The sequence below is a fragment of the Vicugna pacos genome, chromosome 10 (genome assembly GCF_048564905.1).
Source record: "Vicugna pacos chromosome 10, VicPac4, whole genome shotgun sequence".
Taxonomy (NCBI): domain Eukaryota; kingdom Metazoa; phylum Chordata; class Mammalia; order Artiodactyla; family Camelidae; genus Vicugna; species Vicugna pacos.
The window spans coordinates 29443942-29471672 of record NC_132996.1 but is presented as its reverse complement, the minus strand read 5'-3'; the positions used below and the strand labels follow the sequence as shown (position 1 = coordinate 29471672).

Here is a 27731-nt window from a genome sequence, read left to right as displayed (position 1 = left end):
GGAAGCTGACAGGCCTCCCTTAAGATGGGTCCGCATAACTTCCAAATGTCCCTTTTCCATTCTGAAAATAGAGAATTGGTGCCACTCCCTTCTTAAATTTGAGTATTTACAAGAGCTATATTTTTTTCTTGGAAAATACTTTCAGCATTTTTTCTCTAATCTGTTTAGTTCTGACACCATAGATTACAGGGTTGAGAGCAGGTGGAATAACTACATAGAAATTGGCCAAAAGGATGTGGATGTAGCGTGGTATATTCTCGCCAAATCTGTGGGTCATGAATGAAAAAAATGCAGGAGTGTAGAAAGCCAACATGACACACACATGAGAGCCACAGGTGCTGAGGGCTTTGAGCCGAGCATCATGGGAAGGGAGTCGAAAGACAGCACGAAGGATGTGGACATAAGAGATGACAATGGCTATGATGTCAAACACTAGTGTAGAGATGGCACATAAGCCATAGATGATGTTGACCTTGATGTTGGCACAAGACAGGCGGGCAATGCCCATGTGCTCACAATAAGTGTGAGGGATAATTTGGTGTCCACAAAATGGTAACCGTATGATAAGTAGAACAAATGGTATGGCAAAAGACAAAGGTTTTAGGAGGATGACCAATGAAATGATGAATACCACCTTATTTGTCAGCACCAACGTGTAGCGAAGAGGGTTACAGATGGCCACATAGCGATCATAGGCCATGGCCACGAGCACAGCCGACTCCATGCCAGTGCATAGGTGGATGAAGAACATCTGGATGAGGCAGCCCTCAAAGGAGATTTCTCCCATCTTGAACCAGAAGATGCCAAGCATCTTGGGGATGGTGGATGTGGACAGGCCCAGGTCAATAGATGACAGAATGGCCAGGAAGTAGAACATGGGCTGATGGAGGCGATTCTCAGTCTGAATCACAGAAAGGATGCTGATATTTCCAAGGACAGCTGTCAGGTACACAGCAAAGAAAGGAAAACCAATCCAGATATGCAGATGTTCCAGCCCAGGTATCCCCAAAAGGAGGAAAGAGTAGGGATGAAATAGGGTGGCATTAAGTGAGGGCATCCTTCTGGGAGCGTTTCTATAGTTAAATGTATCATAGGTCAAGATCCTCTCATTCATGGAATAGTTTTCATCCTTACTCAGTGCACTCAGAGAAAGTGAAGAAATCAGTGAAACTCCTACCATATCTGCTGCATTGTTGCATCACAGAGGCTGGAAAGTTTATAAAAATTAATAGTAAAATGTAGTGACAAGATTTCAATATACTTCATCAAATCCATTCAATGGCATTTAATATTTTACTTCAACAAACATTGACTAGGTATCTACCATATATGCACCAAATTTTATGCTAAGACTGATGCGAAAGATAAGTTAAAGAAGGTTCTTTTCCTTACAGAATTTAAATTTTTAATGATTAGAACAGTCATACAAATCAGCCACTCAAATTAGTAAAATAGTTGTCAGGAAAAAGTTTTTCCCTTGCTACTTGGGTACACAAAATTTTTTTCTAGATATCTTTTATTATTATTTCATAGAAAAATTGGTTGATTCATGACTGTATACTTTAGGTACAAAATGAGAATACATCTTAAACATGATGACAAATTTATGGTATGTGAATTATATCTCAATAAAGCTGTTTTTCAAAAACTTAAAAAGAAAACACCATGATGACAACCATTATTATTCTGAATGTACCACATTTCTGAGTGGAACATATGTAATACATTCTTAAAAGGAACCATAAATGTAACAAACAAGAGCTTTCTAAGACAACTTTCGATCTATGCAGGCCTCTCACTGTTTAAGCTACCCAAAACCATTTCTCATGTCATAGTCATCTTCTGACTTTTCCTTTCTTGTTGGTACCAATATCAAAAAATAACCTGGCATTGAAGTTTTATTAATGAAGCCACAGAGGACTTCATCTCAGGATAATCTTCTTAATCTGGGTCTGCTTAGTATGGATGGTACATATCCCTCTTCATTTCTGTTCTGATGGTAGGCATATGGGGCCTTGCCATTTAAGTGTCTTCCTGTCAAGAAAAAAAACACAGATTTACACACACACAGATTAATGTTCAGGTTTATAAAATACCACAAAATTGTCAGGTAAAATGAGTTAATTTATACCTGTCACTCCTTGAAACCAAATCCACTATTTTTTTAACTATACTAAGTTGTCACCGTTATGTATCACCTTAATAAGTTTAAGTACACTGTAATCAAGAGTGCTATCTTTCTCTTTCTCATGCTATATTCTGTCTCTCTATCAATAGACTATAGGCAGATATAGATAAATAGGTTTATACATATGCAAAACAAGTTCAAGCTGCATTAGACAGATAAACCATAATAGAACAGTATTTCTGGGCATGAAAGAGTGTGTGTGTGTGTGTGTGTGTGTGTGTGTGTGTGTGTGTGTGTGCTGAAAGGGTATATTGCTGCTTGAGTCTTGGACACATTGCTTCAGAAATTATAGAAAGGAGAATATGATCCCAGATACAGGAAGGAGATAACAAATGTGAGTTAAGATGATTAGTCAAAGGCAAATAAATTACTAGATGAGGAGGGATATCAAGAAAAAAAATAAGAACTATGTAGAAAACATCCCTAATTTGAAAGAGGATGGCCATATGCAAGGAGTGGTGTTTAAATTCAGGGAATTTCAGAAGGAGATGAAATTGAATCCTATAATCAGATTTCCTTTCTGTGACTTGGGTTCAGCTATCTTAGAACTTAGTGTTTGGAAAATGGCCTAATACTTAGACATAGACATTAGGAATTGAAGCCAAGTTCTGTTGCTCATTGTCATGTGAATTTGATGAAAACATATCCCTTCTTTGAGTCTGAGATTCCTCACCTGTGAAATGAGGCTAACAATGCCTATGTTGCTGGTTGTTGCAAGGTTTTCATGGCCCAAGATGGTTCATAAAAATAGCATAGTTATAGTTACTGGTTTACCTGATGATATGAACATCGTGAACTTGGTTCTGACATATCTCAGCTTGTCAGGTAATTCTTACAGCTGACTTTAAGTCCTGATCCTCACTTCATCTGCATATTAATTTTATGATAGAGTGTATATATTTATAATGAAGTAAATCTGATTACCTTTATCCCTAGACATTTTCACAGATATTTTCATTACATACTTGATGATTCCACCATTACAAAATGATTAGGACTACCTTCTGGTTGGAGGAAAACAGCAAGTTGTTTGGTTGTGTTTTCCTACATTGTAACTGGTGAGGGATAATTTCTAAATAATTTAAAGTAAGTTCAACTGAATATAGGCTCAGGACTGGGGCAGGCACCCAAACTTTAAATTAGATTAGAGAGGACTGAAGGAGCCATAGCAGTGAGAAAGAGAAAGAAAACATGAAGAGAAGGAACTTTGATAGATCAATAAATAGGATTCAGATCAGCGGAAAGTGCATAGAAACAAATGACAAAGATGTTAAGAGATATATGAGCCCCATATGGAGATTAGAAAAAAATGAAGGCAGTGGTTGCTCAAGTGTATATAAGAGATTATGCCAACACATTCTTACAGATTATTCCATGATCCCCTCCCCTCAGTCAGAAGGTTTTCCTTTCACCTACCACTTTTTACCTTGTGCTCAGTTGGCCACAAATAAAGATCCACGCTTCTAAAACCTTACATAGCAGCAGAGACTCCTGGAGATGTTAGCAAAACTCCCCTAGCATCCTTCTGAACTCCATTTGCTTAGGAGGGGGGTTATTTTGTGCTGTGGCTACAGCCTCCAGAGTGAGAACTTTGTATTGGAACACCTTAGGGATAAGGGTAGCGACAAAGCTCTGAGGCCTGAATTAGCTCCTTTTCCAGTGAAATAAAATGCCACCAGACATAGATAGCCCATGTCTTTATTTCAAGACCCAGAATTTCAAATTTAGGATTAGTTTATTTCTAAGGGAAAATTATTATTATTATTTTTTAATCTTGTAAAATACTTAAATACTTTTTACAACAAGGTTCTTAGGATTGGTTCTAAGCTTATAATACTGAATGCTTCGAGATGGGTAGGACCGATCTAGGTCTCATGATCGATAAACTAATGGCTGTATTAAATCTGGGCATATCATCTTAGTATTGCATAACTACCATATTGACTCAATATTTAGTATAATTGAAGAGCTAAAAAATGAAGAAATACATAATCATTGCATCACAGTGACTCCATATTTAGCATTATCACACAATGCTAAAGTGAAGAAATGCAATACAGTTTTACATCATACTGAAATCTATCATATCACTCTGGAAGAAACTTCCTGTCAGTAATGAAAAGAAGAGGTGAAAATCTAGAGGAGAGAAACTAGTCATTTTGCATTTTGTGATCATTCTCCCACTGACTACTTATATAAAACCATTAAATATGTTTCTGTACCCAGTTCCACCATGAAGGAAAAGGTGTTCCCCCCCCCCGCCCCAACACCACCAAGCAATGCTCCAGACATCAACTGGGTATCCTATAGTTTAACTTAATTTTGACACTATCTATCTAGAGATAGTGTCAGATCACACAGGTCAAGGGTTTAGTCTCACAAGATTGCCCCCTAACCCACTTCAGAAACCAGTCACAAATCCAATTATCATCTGTGCCTCTGACCACCTTATAAACCAGACTAGGTTGATTATAGTCTCTAAACTCAGTCCTTTAACTTTAGTGGTCAGTCACAAGTCCAGGTTGTTACAGGACTGGCTGACTGGTTTTAAATCAGAGGTTGCCATGATCCCTTCCTTGAGTTCAATTAATTTGCAGAGCAGCTCACAGAATGCAGAGAAACATTTTACTTACTAGATTACTGCTTTAGTATAAATGGATATGACTCAGGAACAGCCAGGTGAAATAGATGTGTAGGACAAGGTACAGGGAAAGGACATGGAACTTTAATGCTGTCTTTAGGCATGCCACTCTCCCCAGATTTCCATATCTTCACCAACCCAGAAACCCCCCCAAGTTCCATTCTTTTGAATTTTTATGGAGGTTTCATTACACAGGCATGATTGATTAAGTCATTGGTCACTGGGGATTGAACTCGATCTCTAGACTGTCTCCCTTCCCAGGAGGTCAAGGGGTTGGGACTGAAAGTTACAACTCTCTATTTACATTATGGCTCCGCTAGCAACCAGACTTCATCTTAGGTGGTGCCCAAAAGTTACCTCATTAACATAACAAAAGACACATTCATGACTCTCATCTGCTAGGAAATTCCAAGTGTTTTAGGAGCTCTGTGCCAGAAGCAGGGACTAAACTCAAATAATTGTTTCTTATTATAAATCTTAATATCACAATTTATGTACAAATTCCTTTATCATCTCAATCTCAGTTGGTTTTATTAAGATATAATTGACCTATAACATTGTGTTAGTTAGAACTTGTTGATTCAATACACTTGAATATTGTAATATGATTACCTTAGTAACACCTCCATCACATCACATAATTATCACTTTTTTGTGGTAAGAATATTTAAGAACTAATCTCTTTGCAATTTTAAAGTATATAATTGAGTATTGTTGACTGTACTCACCGTGCTGTGCATTAGATCCCCAGGACTTATTCATCTTCTAACTGCTAGTTTATACCCTTTGACCAATGTCTCCCCAAGTCTCCACCCTCAGCCCCTGGTAACCACCATTCCACTTTCTGTTTCTATGACTTCATCTTTTTTAGATTCCACATATAAGTAATATCATAAAGCATTTGCCTTTTTCTGTCTGATTTATCCCTTAACTTAATGCTCTTAAGGTCTATCAATGTTGTCACAAATGGCAGGATTTCCTTCTTTCTTACAACTGAATAATATTCCATTATGTATATATACTACATTTTCTTCATACATTCATCAGTTGTTAGTTACTTAGGTTTTTTGTTTTTTCTGTATCTTGGGTATTGTGAATGTCACTGCAGTAAACATGAGAATGCAGATATCTTTTTAATGTCTTGTTTTAATTTCCTTTGGATATATACCCACATAAGGGTGTTCAAATGAAAGAACGGTCGACAGTTTCACAGGCCGTAGAGAGCTGCAACGAGGACAGCAGCACTTGTCTGGGCCTGGTGACTAGAGGCCACTGATCAGCTTAAGGTGTTGAGTAGGATGCCAGATTAAAGAGAGGTGGGATGAGATGAGGAAAAACAGATTATACATTTTATTGTGCTTGTATGGTCCTTCTGACATATTTTTGGACAACTCCAGTTGATCCATAATCCTCAAAGAGTGATGTTCATTCACTTTTTTTCTGATCTTGTAACCAGACATTTGTACACATTTCTATTTCTAAGTTCTAGGCCTCAACCCTCACCCAGGAATTCCCACTTGTTTCATGGTGTTATAAGGTCCTGAGCTAAGTATCTAGTATGGAAACTTTCTGCTCTCACTTCTGCTTCACTGGGGGTTCAAGTCTTGGCAGGAGTCTTTCAATCTTCCAGTGCAATTGGATAGCTGTCATAAAGTTAGCGTTCTGTCCCTCTCAGTTAAAGTATCAAAATGCATCTGAATCTCTGATCGTCTTCCTTCTCTTTTGTAGTACTTTCTGGGTTCCAACAACCAGCTGAGGTAACGCTCCGGCTGCAGAGACTCTCACAGCTCTCCCTGTCACTGCCCTTTGTGCTCAGCAAAAGCTTTCCCTTCCAAGACCTGTGTGTATCCCTCTGTTTCTTTCTTTCTGTTTTTTTTTTTTTTTGAAACACAAAAGTGAGAAGATAGCGTGTGTTCAGATAAAACTTGGAGGAATATGCAGGACAAAACAAGTATATGCCTCAGAGAAATCTGGAAAAATTTTTCAGAAAAAATAGTCTGAGAGGGAGGGGCCATTTATGAATTATATCCATCACTCTAATTCCTAGTGTGTGATGAACAGTCATTACCGCAGAGAGTCGAGGCCAGTTTCTGGACATAGAGTTAAAATGTTTCTGTGGAAAGTGCAGAAGCTGTAGAAGCGGGGGGCTTGTATTCTAATCATAACTGTTCTTTAGTTTGCTCAGTGGCATTTCTAAACCTGGAACTGCAAGATCAAGGTGCTAGCTGATTCAGTTCCTGGTGAAGAGGTCTCTTCCTGGCTTGCAGATTTCTGCCTTCTCACTATGTCCTCACATGGCCTCTCCTTTTCTTTTAAGGCCACTAATCCTATCAGGAGGGCCCCACCCTCATGACCTCCTCTAACTCTAATTATCCTCCAAAGACCTCATCTCCAGATATTATCACATTGGCAGCTAGAGTTTCAGCATATGAATTTGGTGGGGTTAGGGGTGGGAGGCACAAACATTCAGTCCATAACAGGGCCCTGAACTTGCAGGGTATAATGCCTGAACCAGTGTCTTAACTACTGCTGGCTACAGAATTTGAGAAGCCCAGTGCAAAGTGAAGTTGCTGGGGTCCTTTCTGGAAATGCAGAGATATAAAGAGCTTTTATTTTTTGTTGATGGTCTTTCTCTTTTGAGTAATTATGGTATCTTTTGTATTCTCTTTTATCGTGCTCTCTTCTGGGCATGGGATTCCTGTGGGATAAGGGCAAACATGCACAGGAGCACAGGATCCCTGTCCTGTGAACCAGACACTGGTTACCAATGTGGATAGGTTCAGAATTTGGAGCATGCCAAGGGCAAAGGACAGCAGCAGCCATCTCTGGGCAAGGCTAGAGTAACAAGAGGCCAAGAAATCACTCTGGGAAGATGTGGCAGGTACAGCACACGTTCACCTCTGGTCCCAAATCCCAGGACCTGCCCCATCTTTATATAAGATTTCAATTGCAGAACATAAATTCAAAGATAAAGTTATTTAAAGAACTCAAGACAACAATAAACCCAGCACCACAGAGCATTAAACCCAAGCACTGGACCCCCTTTTGAAAGCAGGGTCTTGAGTACTGTATTGATCAAACATCTACTGTCATTAACTAAGCCTCAACAAGTCCAACTTTTGAGATACATTGGTTACTATTTCTGGGGGGAAAAAAGGCAAAAGGACTGTGTAGGACCATAAATGCACTAATAAAGTTTTTATTTTTTATATAATAAGTAGATTTATTTAAAACATTTAAGGCACAACATGAGCATCTGCTTAAAATTATTGGTAAATTTACAGGATTCCATTATAAAATTTTATGTTAATTTTGCTAAATGGATATAAATCAAAATTTAATCACAATGCTAGAGTCCAATAAAAGGAATTGAAAGAATAATTGATTACATTTTATAATAACTATGAATGAGAAATGAGTTGGTGGAGTAAAACAGAAGGAACAACTGGAAAAAAAAAAAAGAGGAAAACAAAATTAAAGGTTACATAATCTGTCCGATGTCACTTTTGTTACTAAACTTAGAACAGAAGTGCTTTGACTTTGGAGCCCTTGTTCTTGAACAGAAAATTGTACTGTCTCCCTAAATGATGATCTGGGAAGGTGAGAGAATGAACTCCATCAATCATTGTGTGCTGTAGCATGGAGCAAATTAACAAAAGGTTAATGGAGACTCACAAGTAATCAAGAAACCTCACTTTTTTTTATTGTCTTCATTTCCTTAGAAATCATGGCTTTCTATTCATGACTCAGGGCCAGAATAGAAACTAGAATCCTCAGAGACATCATGCCCTTTACAAAACTGGCTCTGGGGGATTTTCTCTTGAAAGCTCCACCCAGGTAAAGAGCAGTTCCCTCATAAAGACAGAGAAGACTGAGACAAAACAGACAGAATTCCATCCTGGTGCTCAGTCTGGTGAGTCTTCCCTGTCTCCCAGCTCACAGTGCATCCATAGGACGCAGTGATGGACAAAGGGAAAGAAGAGGAATGCAAGAGAAAGGAAAGTGACATCGGATAAGTTTCAGGGAAAGAAGACTGACTAATGGTGCAGCTTAGGAAAAGAATAGCATCATGTTTAGGGAGGATCATATAATTCTAGTAAAAGCATTTAGATTTCAGCCTGAATCCATTCAATGTGCATTTCAGAAAGATTTTTCTGCCTGATATCTAAAAAATGATGGATGCCTAGTATCTTTGGAAAATACTTCAAAGTGTTTTATAAGAATTATCTATTCTAAAATCAAGGGTTTAATTTTATTTATTTTTTTTTCACATTTTTTCTCTGTGATTTATCATAACATTTTGTGTATATTTCCCTGTGCTATACAGTGTAATCTTGTTTATCTATTCTACAATTTTGAAACCCCAGTCTATCCCTTCCCACCCTCTACCCCGCCCCCCACCCCGGTAACCACAAGTCTGTATTCTCTGTCCATGAGTCTATTTCTGTCCTGTATTTATGCTTTGTTTTTGTTTGTTTGTTTGTTTTTGTTTTTTAGATTCCACATATGAGCGATCTCATATGGTATTTTTTTTTCTCTTTCTGACTTACTTCACTTAGAATGACATTCTCTAGGAACATCCATGTTGCTGCAAATGGCATTATGTTGTCAGTTTTTATGGCTGAGTAGTATTCCATTGTATAAATATACCACCTCTTCTTTATCCAGTCACCTGTTGATGGACATTTAGGTTGTTTCCATGTTTTGGCTATTGTAAATAGTGCTGCTATGTACATTGGGGTGCAGGTGTCGTCCTGAAGTAGATTTCCTTCTGGGTACAAGCCCAGGAGTGGGATTCCTGGGTCTATTCCTAGTCTTTTGAGGAATCTCCACACTGTTTTCCATAGTGGCTGCACCAAACTGCATTCCCACCAGCAGTGTAGGAGGGTTCCCCTTTCTCCACAGCCTCTCGAGCATTTGTCATTTTTGGATTTTTGAATGATGGCCATTCTGACTGGTGTGAGGTGATACCTCATTGTAGTTTTGATTTGCATTTCTCTGATAATTAGTGATATTGAACATTTTTTCATGTGTTTTTTGATCATTTGTATGTCTTCCTTGGAGAATTGCTTGTTTAGGTCTTCTGCCCATTTTTGGATTGGGTTGTTTATCTTTTTCTTATTGAGTCGTATGAGCTGCTTATGTATTTTGGAGATCAAGCCTTTGTCGGTTTCACTTGCAAAAATTTTCTCCCATTCCGTAGGTTTTCTTCTTGTTTTATTTCTGGTTTCCTTTGCTCTGCAGAAGCTTGTAAGTTTCATTAGGTCCCATTTGTTTATTCTTGCTTTTATTTCTTCTAGGAGAAAATTTTTGAAATGTATGTCAGATAATGTTTTGCCTGTTTTCCTCTAGGAGGTTTATTGTATCTTGTCTTATGTTTAAGTCTTTAATCCACTTTGAGTTGATTTTTGTATATGGTGTAAGGGTGTGTTCTAGCTTCATTGTTTTACATGCTGCTGTCCAGTTTTCCCAACACCATTTGCTGAAGAGACTGTCTTTATTCCATTGTATATTCTTGCCTCCTTTGTCGAAGATGAGTTGACCAAAAGTTTGTGGGTTCATTTCTGGGCTCTCTATTCTGTTCCATTGGTCTATATGTCTGTTTTGGTACCAATACCATGCTGTCTTGATGACTGTAGCTCTATAGTATTGTCTGAAGTCTGGGAGAGTTATTCCTCCAGCCTCTTTCTTTCTCTTCAGTAATGCTTTAGCAATTCTAGGTCTTTGATGGTTCCATATAAATTTTATTATGATTTGTTCTAGTTCTGTGAAATATGTCCTGGGTAATTGGATAGGGATTGCATTAAATCTGTAGATTGCCTTGGGCAGTGTGACCATTTTAACAATATTGATTCTTCCAATCTAAGAGCATGGAATATCTTTCCATTTTTTAAAGTCTTCTTTAATTTCCTTCATCAATGGTTTATAGTTTTCTGTGTATAATTCTTTCACCTCCTTGGTTAGATTTATTCCCAGATATTTTATTACTTTGGGTGCTATTTTAAAGGGGATTGTTTCTTTACTTTCTTATTCTGTTGATTTATCGTTAGTGTAAAGAAAGGCAACTGATTTTTGAACATTAATTTTGTAACCTGCTACCTTGCTGAATTCTTCGATCAGCTCTAGTAGCTTTTCTGTGGACCTTTTAGGGTTTTCTATATATAGTAACATGTCGTCAGCATATAATGACACTTTTACCTCTTCTTTTCCAATTTGGATCCCTTTTATTTCTTTCTCTTGTCTGATTGCTGTGGCTAGGACTTCCAGGACTATATTGAATAGGAGTGGTGATAGTGGGCATCCTTGTCTTGTCCCAGATTTTAGTGGGAAGCTTTTGAGTTTTTCACCGTTGAGAACTATGCTGGCTATAGGTTTGTCATATATAGCTTTTATTATGTTGAGATATGTTCCCTCTATACCCACTTTGGCGAGAGTTTTTATCATAAATGGGTGTTGAATTTTATCAAATGCTTTTTCTGCATCGATTGAGATGATCATGTGGTTTTTGTCCTTTCTCTTGTTGATGTGATGTATTACATTGATTGATTTGCGTATGTTGAACCAGCCTTGTGTCCCTGGGATGAACCCCACTTGGTCATGATGTATAATCTTTTTTATGTGTTGTTGGATTCTATTTGCTAAAATTTTGGTGAGGATTTTGGCGTCTATGTTCATCAGTGATATTGGCCTATAATTCTCTTTTTTTGTAGTGTCTTTGCCTGGTTTTGGTATCAGGGTGATGGTGGCTTCATAGAATGAGTTTGGGAGTATTCCCTCCTTTTCAATCGTCTGGAAGAGTTTGAGAAGGACTGGTATGAGTTCTTCTTTGTATGTTTGGTAGAGTTCCCCGGTGAAGCCATCCGGTCCTGGACTTTTATTTGTAGGGAGGTTTTTAATTGCTATTTCTATTTCCTTTCTAGTGATCGGATTGTTCAAGTGTTCAGTTTCTTCTTGATTCAGTTTTGGTGGACAGTATGTTTCCAGAAACTTGACCATCTCCTCTAGGTTATCCAGTTTGGTTCCATAGAGTTTTTCATAATATTCTCGTATGATATTCTGTATTTCTATTTTGTTTGTTGTAATTTCTCCAGTTTCCTTTCTTATTTTGCTAATTTGTGCTCTCTCTTTTTTCTTCTTTGTGAGTTTGGCCAGAGGTTTGTCGATTTTATTTACTTTTTCAAAAAACCAGCTTTTGGTTTGGTTGATTTTTTCTGTGGTCTTGTTAATCTCTATTGTATTTAATTCCTCTCTGATCTTTATTATTTCCTTCCTTCTGCTGCTTTTTGGGGCTTTTTGTTCTTCTTTTTTTTAATTGATTCAGGTGGTGGGTTAACTTGTTTATTTGAGATTGTTCTTCTTTTTTGAGGAAGGCCTGTATCGCTATAAACTTCCCTCTTAGCACTGCCTTTGCTGTGTCCCATAGGTTTTGAGTGGTTGTGCTTTCATTATCATTGGTCTCAAGGTATTTTTTAATTCCGGCTTTGATTTCCTCATTGATCCACTGTTTTTTCAATAACATATTGTTTAATCTCCATGTTTTTCTTTTTTTCTCCTTTGTTTCTCTGTTGTTGATTTCCAGTTTCATGGCATTGTGGTCAGTAAAGATGCTTGAGATAATTTCTATCTTCTTAAAATTGTTGAGGTTTCTTTTGTGTCCAAGTACATGATCGATCCTGGAAAATGTTCCATGTGCACTTGAAAAGAATGTATATTCTATTTTTGGGGGGTGTAAAGCTCTGAAAATATCCACCAAATCTAGTTTTTTTATTGTAGTATTTAATTTCTCTGTTGCCTTGTTTATTTTCTGTCTGGAAGATCTGTCTAGTGATGTTAATGCAGTGTTAAAATCTCCAACTATGATTATATTCCCATCAATATCCCCCTTTATCTCTGTTAGTAATTCTTGTATGTACTTAGGTGCTCCTATATTGGGTGCATATATATTAACAAGTGTAATATCTTCATCTTGTATCACTCCTTTAATCATTATAAAATGTCCTTCTTTATCTTTCTTTATGGCCTTTGTTTTAAAGTCTATTTTGTCTGAAATCAGTACTGCTACACCTGCTTTTTTGGCTTTTCCATTTGCATGGAATATCCTTTTCCATCCTTTCACTCTCAACCTATATGTGTCCTTCTGCCTAAAGTGGGTCTCTTGTGTGCAGCATATTGAAGGCTCTTGCTTTATTATCCAGTCTGCCACTCTATGTCTTTTGACTGGAGCATTTAGTCCATTAACATTCACAGTAATTAATGATAGATGTGTGTTTATTGCCATTTTGAACTTATCTTTGCAGTTGAATTGGTATATCCTCTTTGTTCCTTTCTTCTTCCTTTTGTGGTTTGGTAATTTTCCTTTGTATTATCATGGATTTTATTTAATTTTTGTGACTCCCTTGTAAATTTTTGACTTGTGGTTACCCTTTTTTGTAAATCTATTAACCTATACCCGTTTTTAATAAACTGATAATAACATGATCTCAAACCCATCCTACTGTTAAAAAAAATTTAAAAAAGAAAGAAAAAAAATTCTATATTTCCCTACCTCCCTCTCCCAGTGATTTGTATGCCTTCTTTTATAATTTTGTGTTTTCTTTATTTGTAATTCATGAGTCATCACCTTTCCAGTTGTGAGTTTCTCATTTCTGTAGCATCCTGCTGCTTTTCTATTTAGAATAACCCTTTCAATATTTCTTTTAGCATGGGTTTAGTGTTGCTAAACTCCTGCAGCTTTTTTTTTGTCTGTGAAACTCTTTATTTCTCCTTCTATCCTAAAGGATAGCCTTGCTGGATAAAGTATCCTAGGCTGCATCTTTTTTTCATTCAGGGCTTTGAATATATCTTGCCACTCCCTTCTGGCCTGTAGTGTTTGTGTAGAGAAATCAGCTGAGAGCCTTATGGGGGTTCCCTTGTAATTCACTCTTTGCTTTTCTCTTGCTGCCTTTAGAATCATTTCTTTATCCTTGACTCTGGCCATCTTGATTATGATATGTCTTGGTGTGAGTCTATTTGGATTCTTCCTGTTTGGGACCCTCTGAGCTTCCTGTACTTGTATATCTGATTCCTTCTTTAAGTTTGGGAAGTTTTCAGTCATGATGTCTTCAAAAACCTTTTCAATCCCCTTTGATCCTTCTTCCCCTTCTGGGATCCCTATTATGTGAAGATTGGGACACTTTATATTATCCCATAGGTCCCTTATGCTATTATCATTATTTTTTATTTGCTTATCTTGTAGTTCTTCTGAATGGGTGCTTTCTGTTGCCCTGTCTTCTAGATCACTAATTCGTTCCTCTGCATTAACTAGTCGGCTTTGCACAGCTATTAGATCATTCCTCATCTCTGTCAATGAGTTTTCCCATTTTGCTTGGCTCTTCTTTATAGCTTCAATTTCATTTTTGACATATTTTATTTCTCTAAGCATTATCTCTTTTAATTCCTTCAGCAATTTGATCACTCCTTTTTTGAAATCTTGATCTAGTAGGCTATCGATGTCTATTTCATTGAGCTTTCTTTCAGGGGATTCTTCTTGTTCTTTTAATTGGGAAAGGTTTCTCTGCTTCTTCATCTTGCTCATACCTCTCTGGCACCGTGGTTTATGGAGTATCAGTTGTCTATTTTGGATCTTAAGGATTTTATCTATCTAATGCCTATTTAGGAATACAACTTAGGGAAAAAAAAGAAAAAAGAAAAAAAGAAAAGAATAAGAGAGAGAGAGAAAGATTTTTAAAAGAAGGGAGAAAGAGGGTTTGAAAACAATGTATAATGAATAATAGAAGAGCGGGTTGAAGCAGAGTATTAATCGGGTGGAGACGTCCTTTTAAAACCTTTAAAAAAAAAAGGGGGTGGGGAGATGAATATATGTGTTTTAAGCCTGTGTCTAATCAATAACAGGACATCAAAACCCAAGAGAAATAGAAATGAATTAAGAAGTAAAAATTAAGAGAGTAATTGAAAATAGAACAGGTAAAAACAGATTAAAAAAAAAAAACCAAAAACAAAAACAAAAAACAAAAAAACAAAAACCAAAAAAAAAAAAAAGGGGGGGTTTGTCGGTGTTTCCTGGAGTGTGTGTGCTTTTAATGTGATGTCCTTCTGTCTTCGTCCTGTTTTGGAAGCTCAGCTTGTTTTCATAGGCCCTCCGTTGGCGCCCTCTTCTGTGCTGCTCCCAGCACCTGTCGGCAAGCAGATCGCGCCTCCTCCTAACACGGGGTCAGATGCAGCTCTCCTCTGCTGCGGGCGGGCGGGTCACTGCCCCTCCGGATGCCGCAGTCAGATGTTGCAGACTGGCCAGGCAGGAGGGCGGGTCGTGCCCCTTCCCAGCACCTCGGTCAGGGGTTGTGTTCCTGCCCGACAGGCGGGGGCCGCTCTCCCCCTGCCTGCGCCGCCGGTAGCTCCGCTGCTCTGTGCGGCTGCGCGCTCTGTGTTGGCGCTCCGCCCCGGTCGGCGCTCCGCCCTGGTCGCGCTCCGCGGGTGGGCTCGGGGAAGACCGAGGGGCAGGGGTTTAATTTTAAGGGTTTATTTATACTTATCATTTCTATTTTCTACATGAAGAAACTGAAGTACAGAGATGTCAAAGTTCTTGTGCAAGCTCACACAGCCATTTTATGCAATAGACTGTGATGCTGGAGATACAAAAACAAATGATATATATTCTATCTACCATTAAGGAATTCGTATTTTTTAAATATTTTATTGAATTTTCACAGCCATAAACAAAGTGCACATGATAAGAGTGTGGCCCAATTAATTTCTACAAACTGATTATACCTGTGTAACCAGTATATAAATGAATAAACAGACGTTATCAGCATCCTGAAAGTCCCACCCATACTGACTGCCAGTACTCCACAAAGTCACAACTACCCTGACTTCTTAGACTATAGATTAGATTTTACTAATTTTAACTTTTATTTAAATGGTTGGTTTCTTTCTCTCATCATTATTTTGTAATATACTTCCATTTTATGGCATGCAGTTGTAGACTGTTCATATGTTTGGTCTTTTAGTATATACTATGGACTACTATATTTAAGAATACAGAAGAAAAAGGCATGGAGTCTTTATGAGGTCATTTACCAGTGCCCCAAGTATATATCTGAATTATGTCTTGAAGGATGCTGTTTAAAATTTGCTTGATGGAACTTTCCATTATTGTTTACATGCTTTTATCCATTTTCAGTTTGGACATAACACTGTTATTTTTACCAATTCAAATACAAGAAAGTCAGGGAGAAAATATCAGGGTGTTCGTATGGTAAGATCAAATGGATAGACTAACTCTGGGCAGGAGTAAAATTTCAAGATGTTAAACACAAGATTGTAGGTATCATTGATTTGAAAGATAAGAACCAACATTGCTAACAACCCTTCTGTAACACATCCATCTCACTGTAACTTTGCCCCATCTAAACTTTTGTAATTCCTAAAGACCTTGTCAACAGATAGAAGACTACCCTTTGTACCCCTTCTCACCTTCATTTATCTATAGAGGTTATACGTTGCCCTTAGGGTTTTACACAATTTACTCTTTAACAATCAGCTAAGAAAAACTACTTAATGTCCTCCCTCAGGAGCATAAAGATTTATATAGCTGAGAAATCAGATCTTGTGCCTTTCTCCACGTTCCCAGTTTCCACTCTGATGTTTTGTGTACTTTGTCTATATTTGTCTCCCACTTGGTTTATTCATAAAATTTCCTGGCTACTTACCTGATATTTACCCTCTGCATGATCATAGGCTATAACTGTATGACCAGCAAGACATAGTTTTCACTTATTATATATATTTGCAATCGAAGAATATAATACCATTCCTTCCCTCTCCGAAAAGCCAGAGGAGCAGCTTATTTTTACCCTTGAGCAATCAAATCTACAACTAGTACGTAAACTTCCATTAACTGAGAAATTGTTGCATATGTGTATACTGGAAAAAGGAAAACTTTGTTGATTTGAAGATGATTTCCACCCATGGGATTTACAGAAAATCTTGCCTCCGTGAGTAAATTCTATGTTCCCTCCTTCTGTTATCCATTGCCATACCTTTTAAAAATATTCATGATTCCGTTGTGACATCACCTTATGGAAGTAGACTCTGTTCCTGTGGAAGCTGCCTCACAGTGTCTCCTGCTCCTAGCTTTGCTTGGAACTAGGAATGGTAAACCATTCATACTCAACTGCTTCTTCCATAACCTGTTCATTACACTCTTTTTTTCCCTCTTTATATCAATGTCTAGATAATACTCTGACTTTCTTGCTGAAAATGAAATCATAATTAATATTGCTGCCATGGAATCTTCAGATGATCAGAAAAGAGACTTTACACTAGAAAATACTTACACACATGGATGAATAGATACTTTGGAAATCCCCTATCAAATGTTATAAGCAAACAACATGAAGACATAAAGAAGGGTTTAGGGAACTTTGAAAATGATTGAATTATCATGCATCTAATTTAACAATACTAATTTTTTTTCTCTCTGGTTTTTGATTGGCATTTTGACATGTATCTTAAACTCCTAAAGTCATAATTGACTCAGCTATAAATGAGGAATACTAACATATTCTATTCAGATGGATGTTGTGAGTTTTAAAAAAGACTGTGTATTTTTGTAATGTGTGTGGAGGATTATGTGCTTGTGTGTGGTACCTATATATATATATAAAACATAGGTAAGACATATCCTTTATTTCCATTTTTCTTCCATTTCTATTCACTACTTTTCTCCCTAGCTTAATTTCCCAGACCTCCCATTAAAAGTATTTTAAATTTCTGATAAAACTCTTAAATACTTTGATCCTTAGATAACATATATGTAAAACATGTAAAATTAATGTTCTTCTTGAACATTTTTTTTAATATTAGAGATGATTTTTGCTCAGAGACTGGCCAAAAGTCTTTCAAATAAATGGTAGTTGGTAATTGATGTTGCTGTTTTCAGTACTCTTCCTATCTTATATAATAATGACTAAATACTAATACAATGATTGATTTTAATCCTTTAAAGTAATTTTTAATATTTTGATGGTTTAATATTTTGATAAATTTTGATAAATCCATGTGCTTATTGATTTGTTATTGTCCATCCTGTGTGTTAATCCCTGTTTTGTCATTCAGTCAAGTGGAACTGATTGCCATAATTGTATTTAGAGGCTAGCAGAACCTTAAATTGGTCAGAAGGGTTGGGGGAGGTATCTATTGGTGATGATTGCAATAATGAGAGAAGGTAGCTAATTAAGTGTTCTTATATTATCTTTCAAAGCCACAGAAAACTATCCAGTGACCTACAGATTGGGTGAGCATACATTTCTGAAGACCTATGCATTACCAAATAGGATGTTCCTTCCCAATGACACCACGTTTCACCTCTTCTCCTTCTTGTTGCTGGGAATCCCTGGAATGGAAACACTCCACATCTGGATTGGCTTTCCCTTTTGTGCTGTGTATGTGATTGCACTCCTAGGGAACTTCACCATTCTGTTTGTGATCCAGGCTGAGCACAGCCTACACCAGCCCATGTTCTACTTCCTGGCCATGCTGGCTACCATTGATTTGGGTCTCTCCACAGCCACCATTCCTAAGATGCTTGGGATCTTCTGGTTCAACCTCAGAGAGATCATCTTTGAAGCCTGCCTCACCCAGATGTTTTTCATTCACAGCTTCACACTTATGGAATCTGCAGTCCTTTTGGCAATGGCTTATGACCGCTATGTGGCCATCTGCAACCCACTCAGATATAGCACCATCCTCACCAACAAAGTTGTCTCTGTAATTGGCCTTGTTGTGTTAGTGAGGGCATTTATTTTTGTGATTCCATTTGTATTTCTCATTTTGCGGTTGCCCTTCTGTGGGAATCATGTCATTCCTCATACCTACTGTGAACACATGGGTCTTGCTCGCCTATCTTGTGTGAGTATCAAGATCAATATTATTTATGGATTATGTGCAATTTGTAATCTAGTATTTGACATCATAGCCATTGCCATTTCTTATGTTCAGATACTCCGTGCTGTTTTTCGTCTTCCTTCCCATGAAGCCCGACTCAAATCCCTCAGCACCTGTGGTTCTCATGTTTTTGTAATTCTTGCCTTTTATACACCAGCCCTCTTTTCCTTTATGACACATCGCTTTGGACAAAATGTTCCCCGCTATATTCACATACTTTTGGCCAATCTTTATGTCATAGTGCCACCAATGCTCAATCCAGTTATATATGGAGTCAGAACTAAGCAGATCTATGAGCGTGTGAAGAAAATACTGTTATAGAAACAAAGAAAGGAAAAAGAATGACATGTAATACATAAGAGGTTCAATACGCAATTTTATGGAACTTAAGTCAGAGAAATGCCTTCTCATAAAAGTTATGTTAGATGTATCTCTTTATTGGCTGTCTTCTGTAAGTATTTCAATGCCTTCTACCAGCTTTTCAGACCACTTCTTCCTCATATCTACTGCTGTATTCTCTTTGTTCCTTATAATTTCATTTGGCTGGTTATGCCATTTTACTTTATTCTTTCCAATATCTGATTGATATTTTATACCAAAAGTTTTGAATTCATCCATTTTTACTAGATCCATTGGTGTTTCATGGAGCTTCTTTCTTCTCCCAGTAGAATTATAGTTACTTTCTGAGTGTCTGTTTTCATAACTTCATGCTACTGGGAATAAAATGGTGACTATGCCACTTTCTTTGGCTTTGTGGAATTTATCAAATTTAAAATTAGTAAAAAAAATCAATTTATAAGCATTCATCCTTTCTCTTTCAGCCTTTTAATATCCTGGTAATTATTTCTGTTTACAAGTTATATTTAAAGTAGTCTGACAATTTTATTATCTTAATTATACTACTGATTTCATGCACATTTATCATAACTACTGTTATTTATTCTATTAAATGTATTACATTATATTTACTATCTTTTACTTCAGCCTGGCCTATAGATATTTCATGACCAAGATTTTCTTTCTTTGAAGTATTTTTGTTACTATTGTAAGTCGCCTTTGCTTTGCTTTTACGCATAATTTTACAATTAAAATCACTTTAGCTATTGCCCCACAAGTGCCCATACAACCTGTCAAATTTTAGTATAAGTTAGCAGTCTTACCACTTTCTAGTTAATAAGGATCTTTGAAAAATTTTAGTCCCCATATCTTCTTGCTGACATATACTATTGCTGGTTTAATTTACTTCTTATAAATTTTAAGGCGTATTGTTTGGGACAGTCAGTATTCACTTAAATGTTCCCAAATATTTACTGTTTCTATTGCTATTTGTTCCTTCTTACATCTTCAAAATTATAACTGTAATGATTTTATTCATGTGTGAAGAATAAACTGAAGTCTTACCTCCTTGATGTAGTTTTGCTGGTGATGAGTTTTCTGCTATTCTTTGCCTGAAATAATTTTATTTCATTTTAAGGTTATTAGAGGACATAGTATTCTAAATTTACTGGGTTTTCCAGCTTTATGGAAATATGATTGACAAACTAAAATTATCTATATTTAGCTTGTACAATGTGGTTTTTGAAGTCTACATTTGGTGTTTAATACACGTATACATTATGAAATGATTACCACAATTAAGTTTATTAGCACATCCATCACTTCACATGGTTACCTTTTGGTTTTTGTGATAACACTTAAGATCTACTCTCTTTAGCAAATTTCAAGTACACAAACAGTATTATTAACTATAACCACCATGCTGTAAGTTTGACTTGTTTTTAGATTGCACATATAAGTGAAATCTTACAGTATTTGTCTTTCTGTGTCTGATTTATTTCATTTAGCAAAATGTCCTCTAAGCAAGATTTCCTTCTTTTTATCAAGAAATAGTATTTTATAGTTTATGGTTTATATATTCTTTACTGCATATTCTTTATTGTTTCATCTGTTGATGAACATTAAGGTTGTTTCCATATCTGGGCTGTTGTGGATAATGATGCCCTGAACATGGTAGTGTATGGTAGTGTACATATTTCTTCAAGCTACTGATTTCATTTCTTTTGGGTATATACCTGGAAGTGGGCTTCCTGGATCACATGGTAATTATATTTTTAACTTTTTTGAAGAAATTCCATGCTGTTTTCCATGATGCCTGTGTCAAAGCTATTATATGTAAAGAGGTTAAAATTGAGCACAAAGGAATCCAAATGCTGATTTCCACACCAATTTCTACCAATCCCTAGCCATGTGTCTTTGAGGAAGCTACTTAACCTGCATAAGGTTATTCATTGCAGGTAAGAAGCAGGTTTATGTAGCCATTATCCTGATATTTTATGTCTACATTGTTTTCAGTTTTTTAAAGCAATGTAGGCTTCTCATCCCTCAGAGGGACAATTCTGAGGTGTGTTCCATTTGGTTCTTCAGAGACCCTAGTACAGTATTGTTGCCCACAATGGTAACCAACACACTGATTTTATTGAAGTGTTTTTTTTTTTCCTTTCCTATCTTAGTGTCCCCAGTCCATTACTGTGCTTCCTGAGATGAACCTTCAAATAAACTGTAAGCTCTTAAGTCCTTGTCAAAGGCTACACTTTCAGGAGAACCCCAACCAATATAGAGGCATTAATAGGATTATGTTAGTGTATTAATATAGGAGTAAAATTGCTCAACAAAATATGGATCTATTTTCTCTCTGGTTTATGTGTCTATGGGTATGTGTGCACTTTTCTTGTTTTCTGAATGAAAAGCTAATTGTTCTAGAATTATTTAATTATTAGTCCATCATTTTCCCCACTGACATACAACATAGAAGTACTAAGTACATACATTATATTTTGTATGAAGTAAATAGTTAAAATGAGATGAATCCCTTCAGGTTCAATAGTTTTTTTGTTTTGTTTTGTTTTTTGTTTTGGGGTTTTTTTTTTGTATTTTTACTTCTGAAAATGTATTTTTCTTCTCTCTGTCATACTTGATAATTTAGTGGGAATCAATTCTGAAATTGACAGTTATTTTTCTTCAGAATAGTAAGAATAGTATTTTATTATCAACTGGTATTTTTGTTGCATTCAAGAACTTTGCATCTAGACAAATTGTCTTTCCTTTTTTTTGGCTTTTAAATTTTATTGCTTATATGTCCTTTTATTTTCTCTTTATCTTTGATTATTTAAACTTTTAATGCAGTTGTAGAATGTAATTTTATATTATAGTCTGGTAACTATTTTTGAATAAACTTTTGATGTGAATATTATATATTTATGCATTTATAAATGTTTTATAAATGTTTATAATGAGAAAGTACTCATATACGGTATCTTTTAAAATATCATCTTCACCCTATTTTTCAGTTCTTCTTTTAAACATTCTATAAATAATAATTTAGAAACTCTTACTCTGTGCTCCATCAATGTAAAAACACAAGTATCAATTTTATTTTTTTGCTCAGCACTATTTGGAAATTCTATATAGTTATCTTTTTAGGATATCTACTTTGTTTATTTTATGTGTATTTAGCAATACTTATTACACGATTCTCCATTTTTTAGTTGGTTGTTTCTTTTTACTCAGTAATTATAAGTATTTATTAAATTTAAACCTTTCTTTTTAAAGATGATAAATGTAAAAATTTGAATAGGTCTTCATTTTGTTTAGTTATTTCAACTTCTCTGCACTGATTTATTTTCTTACTGTAACTATTTTGATTGACCCTCTTTATGTGCTGTATTATGTAAGTCTGAAGATCCACCTCAAGTGGAGTATTTCTCTATCTCCTTTTCCTATTCTTTTTTTATCAGTCTCTTTTTTCCTATTTCTTTCTCTGTTACTCACTTTACCCTCTATCCTATAAATTTCACCTACAAATTAATTCCTGTCTAGAAATTTTATGATGGTCTCTACTAAAACTCCTGTGATCTCCAGTGCAAAAATTAGTCTTCTAGTTGGAATTTCAGGATCTCTAAGAGGCAGTGATCAGCAGGTGCTTGGATCATTTGAGTTCAGAAGTTGAGAGTGTGGTCTGTGAACTATAGTCATGCACCTCCGTGAAAGTACTGACATAAAAAAAATGAATCCCCAGAAGTGTTTTTCAGCTTTCATTCTGTTGTAGTAAATCCTATCCTAAACTTAATTTTGTATAGTTAGGCTTGTTTTAGTCTTCTGAGTCTGGTAGAATAATTTAGTCCTCATCAACTCACAAAAGTGGGTCTTCATCTTATTCAGCATCTGATTTTTTCCTGGAGTACTTTGTGTATACTTTGTTTACTTTTCGAGGAATAATTTACATGTAGTAAAATGCATAGATCTTTTGTGTGCAGTTTGAGGAGTTTTGACTAATGAATGTACTCAGGTTGCCAACATGTAAATCTGATTATTTATATTTCCAATATTTCCGAAATACAGTTCATACTACTTGCCTTGTCTCTCAAGATAGCAAACATAATTCTGATTTCTATCACCATAGGATTGTTTTGCCTGTTTTTGAGCTTTAGCTACACTGATATAGATACAGTATGTATCCTTTTCCCTTTAGCTTGTTTCACTCAGAAAAGTGGAATTTTTAAAATATGTATTACATTGCAGAGTGTACAGTGTTTTTTCCTTTTATATTACTGAGTAATATTTCATTGTATGAATACACTCCAATATGTTTATCCATTGTCCACTTGAAGTACACTTGGATTGTTGCCCCTTTGGTAGTATTGTGAATAAAGTTACCATGAACATTTCAATACTGGATTTTTTTTGGACAAATGCTTCCATGTCTCTTGGCTAAACAATTAAAAGTAGAATTTTTAGGTCATAGGATGGATGTAGCAAAATGTATATTTAACATTAAAATATTTCCCCCCTACCATCAACTTTTATTTTAGTTGTTCCTTATTTATATTGTCAGTTTACATTGTCATCACTTCGTATCATCATTAAATGTGCCAATCTAGTGGGGCATAAAAATGCATTTTATTAATTTGAATTCTCCTTATGAACTAAAATTTTTAGGCATATTGTCTTGTGTTTATTAGACACTATGTATCTTTCTTTATGAGTACATGTTCAAGCTCTTTGCCCACTCTTTTATATAATTTTTTTTATCTCTTAATTAATTGAGTTATAGAATATCTTTACATAGTCTGAGTTCATGACCTATGTCAGAACTATGTATTGTAAATATTTTCTTCCCATCTGTGGTTTGTTGTTTCATTTTCAAATGGTTTCCTTATAGAATACAATATTTTAATTTTGATAAAATCCAAGATAGTCTCCTTTAATGTATCTTGTTGAAGAAATCTTTTTCTACCCCAAGGTCTCAAGTAAATTACTTTATCATTTTCTTCTAGAGATCTTATAATTTGAATTTTGATAATTAGATTAAGAGCTTAAATTTATCTCAAGAAATCTTCAGAACTTGGATTTATCTCAAGAAATGCTCAGATTCTGTATAAAACTTGAAGGCAGAGCAAATGCAGGTGACAGTTTTGATGTGGATTTTCAGAGAAAGACGGGGGTCAAGGATAAGTCCATGTTTTATTTTTCTTAGGACTTTAGAAGTGGGATAATGACCAGAAATTAAGATATGAAATACAGGAGTGTTACGTGTTTTTAGAAATCTTGGCAACAATAGGCTTTCATTTGTAAATAAGGTTAAAAAGTGACCAGAAAAATGTGAAGTAGAAGAAATAATTAAACAGTAGACATTCAATTTGACTTTCTTTTAAACTTCTTCCTTTACATTTTCATGGCTTAATAATATTTTATGATACACATTATGTATGTTCAACAGTAAACATTTTATACAATTAACAAATCTTCCAAAAATAAGTCTGTCACAGTTTAGGGATAAATAATTTAACATCCAGGAAATTTTTTGTGAAAATTATATTTTCTTGATATTTTGCATACTCCACACAATTTTATAACTAATTTTTCACTTAATACCAATCATGAAAAGAGTTCAATGCCAGTAAAATACTTTAAAGTAATTCATTAAAGATTATACATATCGTTACATTGTACAGTAGTTGTAAAAGTCAAACTGTGAAATCACAGTGGCTGTTTTGGAATCCAGGCTCCATGTGGTACTAGCTGCCTGATCTAAGGAAACATAATTTGTATCTGAATGTCTCATTTTTCTCAATTGTTGCAGGATAAAAATAAAACCAGAGCCATAGGATTACTGCCAGAATGAAATCAAAAAGTGTTTGAAACCTGTGCCTGATACACAATGAGAGCTTTAGAAATATTAGCTATTATATGCTTTTGAATAGTTTTTTTCTTTATTATTAATTACACATTTAAAATCATACTGATTTCAAACACACTCTGTTTTGATACTCATACCCAAGTTTGTGGACACTTCTCTGTTACTCTTAACTGACAGTCTTCAAAGTGTATCATCCAATTTTGAGCATATTAGAGCATTTACTCAATTATAGTTTTAACTAAAAATACAGTAGGACTATATTTTCCAATTAAATTTGAGAATAATACTAAAGGAACAATGTTAAATCTGTTCCAAAAATAGCATTGGTCTCTGAGACAATGAACATAATAATAACTTTCTTACAGTTTAAGTCCATGCTATGTGTCAGACAGTGTTAGCCCTTTGCTCATATTAACGCTTTTCGTTACAAAAAATATAATTTCCCTCCCACTTATGCAGGAGACCCCCCTCCCAGCATTGCAGAGTTAGTTATTATAAGTTAAATACCCAATGTTTTGTCATAGAATATAGGTGGTACATGAGCTGTCGTAAACCTACCCTACAAACTTCATCCCCACTTCAATCTCAGTATTAACCATACTGCTCTACCTTACACGTGAATCTGCAAAAATAAGGTTTTGTCAAATCTCTGTGATTATCCTCATGTTGTTTTCTCTTCATGAGATGCCTTTGTGTACTAACAGAAAAGTAGTTTTAGGATTCCATGCTATTCATTCACTTATATATGATATCTGAGCATTTATTCACTCCCTGAATAGAAATTACCCCTTCTTATTCAGAGATTTGGTTGTATTTCGTAGACTTATATGTTTATCTCTCAACATGCTTCATTGCAGAGATTCTGTGTTCTCTCAACACACCAGTTTTTATAAGGCAAATTACATTTATAGCCAAAGTACACAAATAACATCAAGAAATTTAGAAATTGTTCTTAAAAGAGAGAGAGAGAGAGAGAGAGAGAGATTTGATATGACCAAAGTACATCCATCACTGTTTTCTAAATGAATAGTGCTTCTATAAAACATATAGGAACATATAGGGAATATTTTTAATGAGAAGGGTATGTATTTAGTTTTAAACATACTGAATTTCTAGTATTTTGTAAGAATACATTTTTCTTCCACTTAGTCCCTGGCCTCTTTCTTTCACTTTACTTCCTGTTTCTAACTACTCTACTAAACCAATCAATCAACCGTTCAATAAAACCAATAAGAAAAAAGCTGTTTGTACTCTAAAAGTAAGTGAAATGGAATACTCAACTAGGTTATGAAAAGAGGGGCAGAGCAGGAAGAGAAAGCTACATAAGAAATATTGAAGCAGGCTGATGGAGAGAAATTTGGAGGACAGAAAGAGAAAAAGAAATAAAGAAAATGAGCAACAGAAGAAGGAAGAGAGAAAATGGAAGGGGAGGAAAAGAAGAAAGAGGAGAAGGAGAGAGAGAGCTGGAGGGAGAAAGAGAAAGAGAAGGAGAAGGACAAGAGAACACCTGGTACCCACAGTGGAAATGAAAACATGTCTTCTGTAACTTGACCCCTTAGGTATCTGGGAATCATGAACACATCTTATGCTGATCTTCAAATTATCATATAGAATGTTTGCTAATCCAGCTTGATATCTAGAATCCAAAGCTTCCTATTCTCATTCCCTGAATGAGTTAATACACACAAAAAGACATACTTCCCATTAAGTGATCGTGGCTGTACCTCGTTTACAAGGCCTAATTTCAGGGCATCTCCTCATTTATCAGATGTATACATGTTAACATATAATCTTTAGGACCAAAATGGGAGGTGTTTATCTTCTGTTTATTTTGGGATGAATATTCTAAGCACCCTTTCACAGATCTGCTTGGTCCTGACTCCATAGATGACAGGGTTGAGCATTGGTGGAATAACCACATAGAGATTGGCCAGGAGGATATGAATGTAGCAGGGAACATTCTGGCCAAAACGGTGTGTCATAAAAGAGAAGAGGGCTGGGATGTAAAAGGCCAAAATTACACAAGCATGGGAACCACAGGTGCTTAGAGACTTGAGCCTGGCCTCACGGGAGGGGAGACGGAAAACAGCACAGAGAATTTGGACATAGGAGAGAGCAATGGCCATGATGTCAAGTCCCAGGATAGCAATGGTCCCCAGACCATATATGATGTTGACCCTGATACTTGCACAGGCCAGACGAGCAAGCCCCATGTGCTCACAGTGTGTGTGAGGAATGATGTGGTGTCCACAGAAGGGCAGTCGCAAGATGAGGAATACAAAGGGAAATACACAGAGGAAAGATCTCCCAACCACCCCAAAGACAATAAGAGATACTGTCTTGTTAGTAAGGATTGTGCTATAACGAAGGGGGTTACAAATAGCTACATAGCGGTCATAAGCCATGGCCAGAAGGACTACTGACTCCATGCCAGTAAAGATGTGAATGAAAAACATTTGAGTGAGGCAGGCATCAAAAATGATCTCCCTGAGGCTAAACCAGAAGATGCCCAGCATCTTAGGGATGGTGGCTGTGGACAGTCCCAAGTCAATGGTAGCCAGCATCGCCAGGAAGTAGAACATGGGCTGGTGGAGGCTGTACTCAGTCTGGATGACAAACAACATGGTGAAGTTTCCTATGAGTGCAATCAGATATACAGCACAAAAAGGAAAGCCAATCCAGATGTGAATGTTTTCCAGTCCTGGGATTCCCAGCAGCAGGAAGGAGGAGGGGTGGAGCTGGGTGTCATTGGAAAGAGGCAT

The 27731-nt window shown here is 36.1% G+C and overlaps 3 protein-coding genes across 3 annotated transcripts; 1 reads left to right on the top strand and 2 right to left on the bottom strand.

Moving 5' to 3' along the window:
- Positions 1–115: 115 nt before the first annotated feature.
- On the bottom strand, positions 116–1057 carry LOC102525771 (olfactory receptor 52E1-like). The gene has a single exon (XM_006203581.1). It carries the CDS (start codon positions 1055–1057, stop codon positions 116–118), a length of 942 nt encoding a protein of 313 aa, XP_006203643.1.
- Positions 1058–18164: 17107 nt separating this feature from the next.
- Positions 18165–19173, top strand: LOC102525529 (olfactory receptor 52E2). Its single transcript, XM_015238386.3, has one exon. The coding sequence runs from the start codon at positions 18165–18167 to the stop codon at positions 19092–19094; it is 930 nt and encodes a 309-aa protein (XP_015093872.3). The 3' UTR covers positions 19095–19173.
- Positions 19174–26795: 7622 nt separating this feature from the next.
- LOC102525274 (olfactory receptor 52E2-like) lies at positions 26796–27731 on the bottom strand. The gene has a single exon (XM_006203579.3). It carries the CDS (start codon positions 27729–27731, stop codon positions 26796–26798), a length of 936 nt encoding a protein of 311 aa, XP_006203641.3.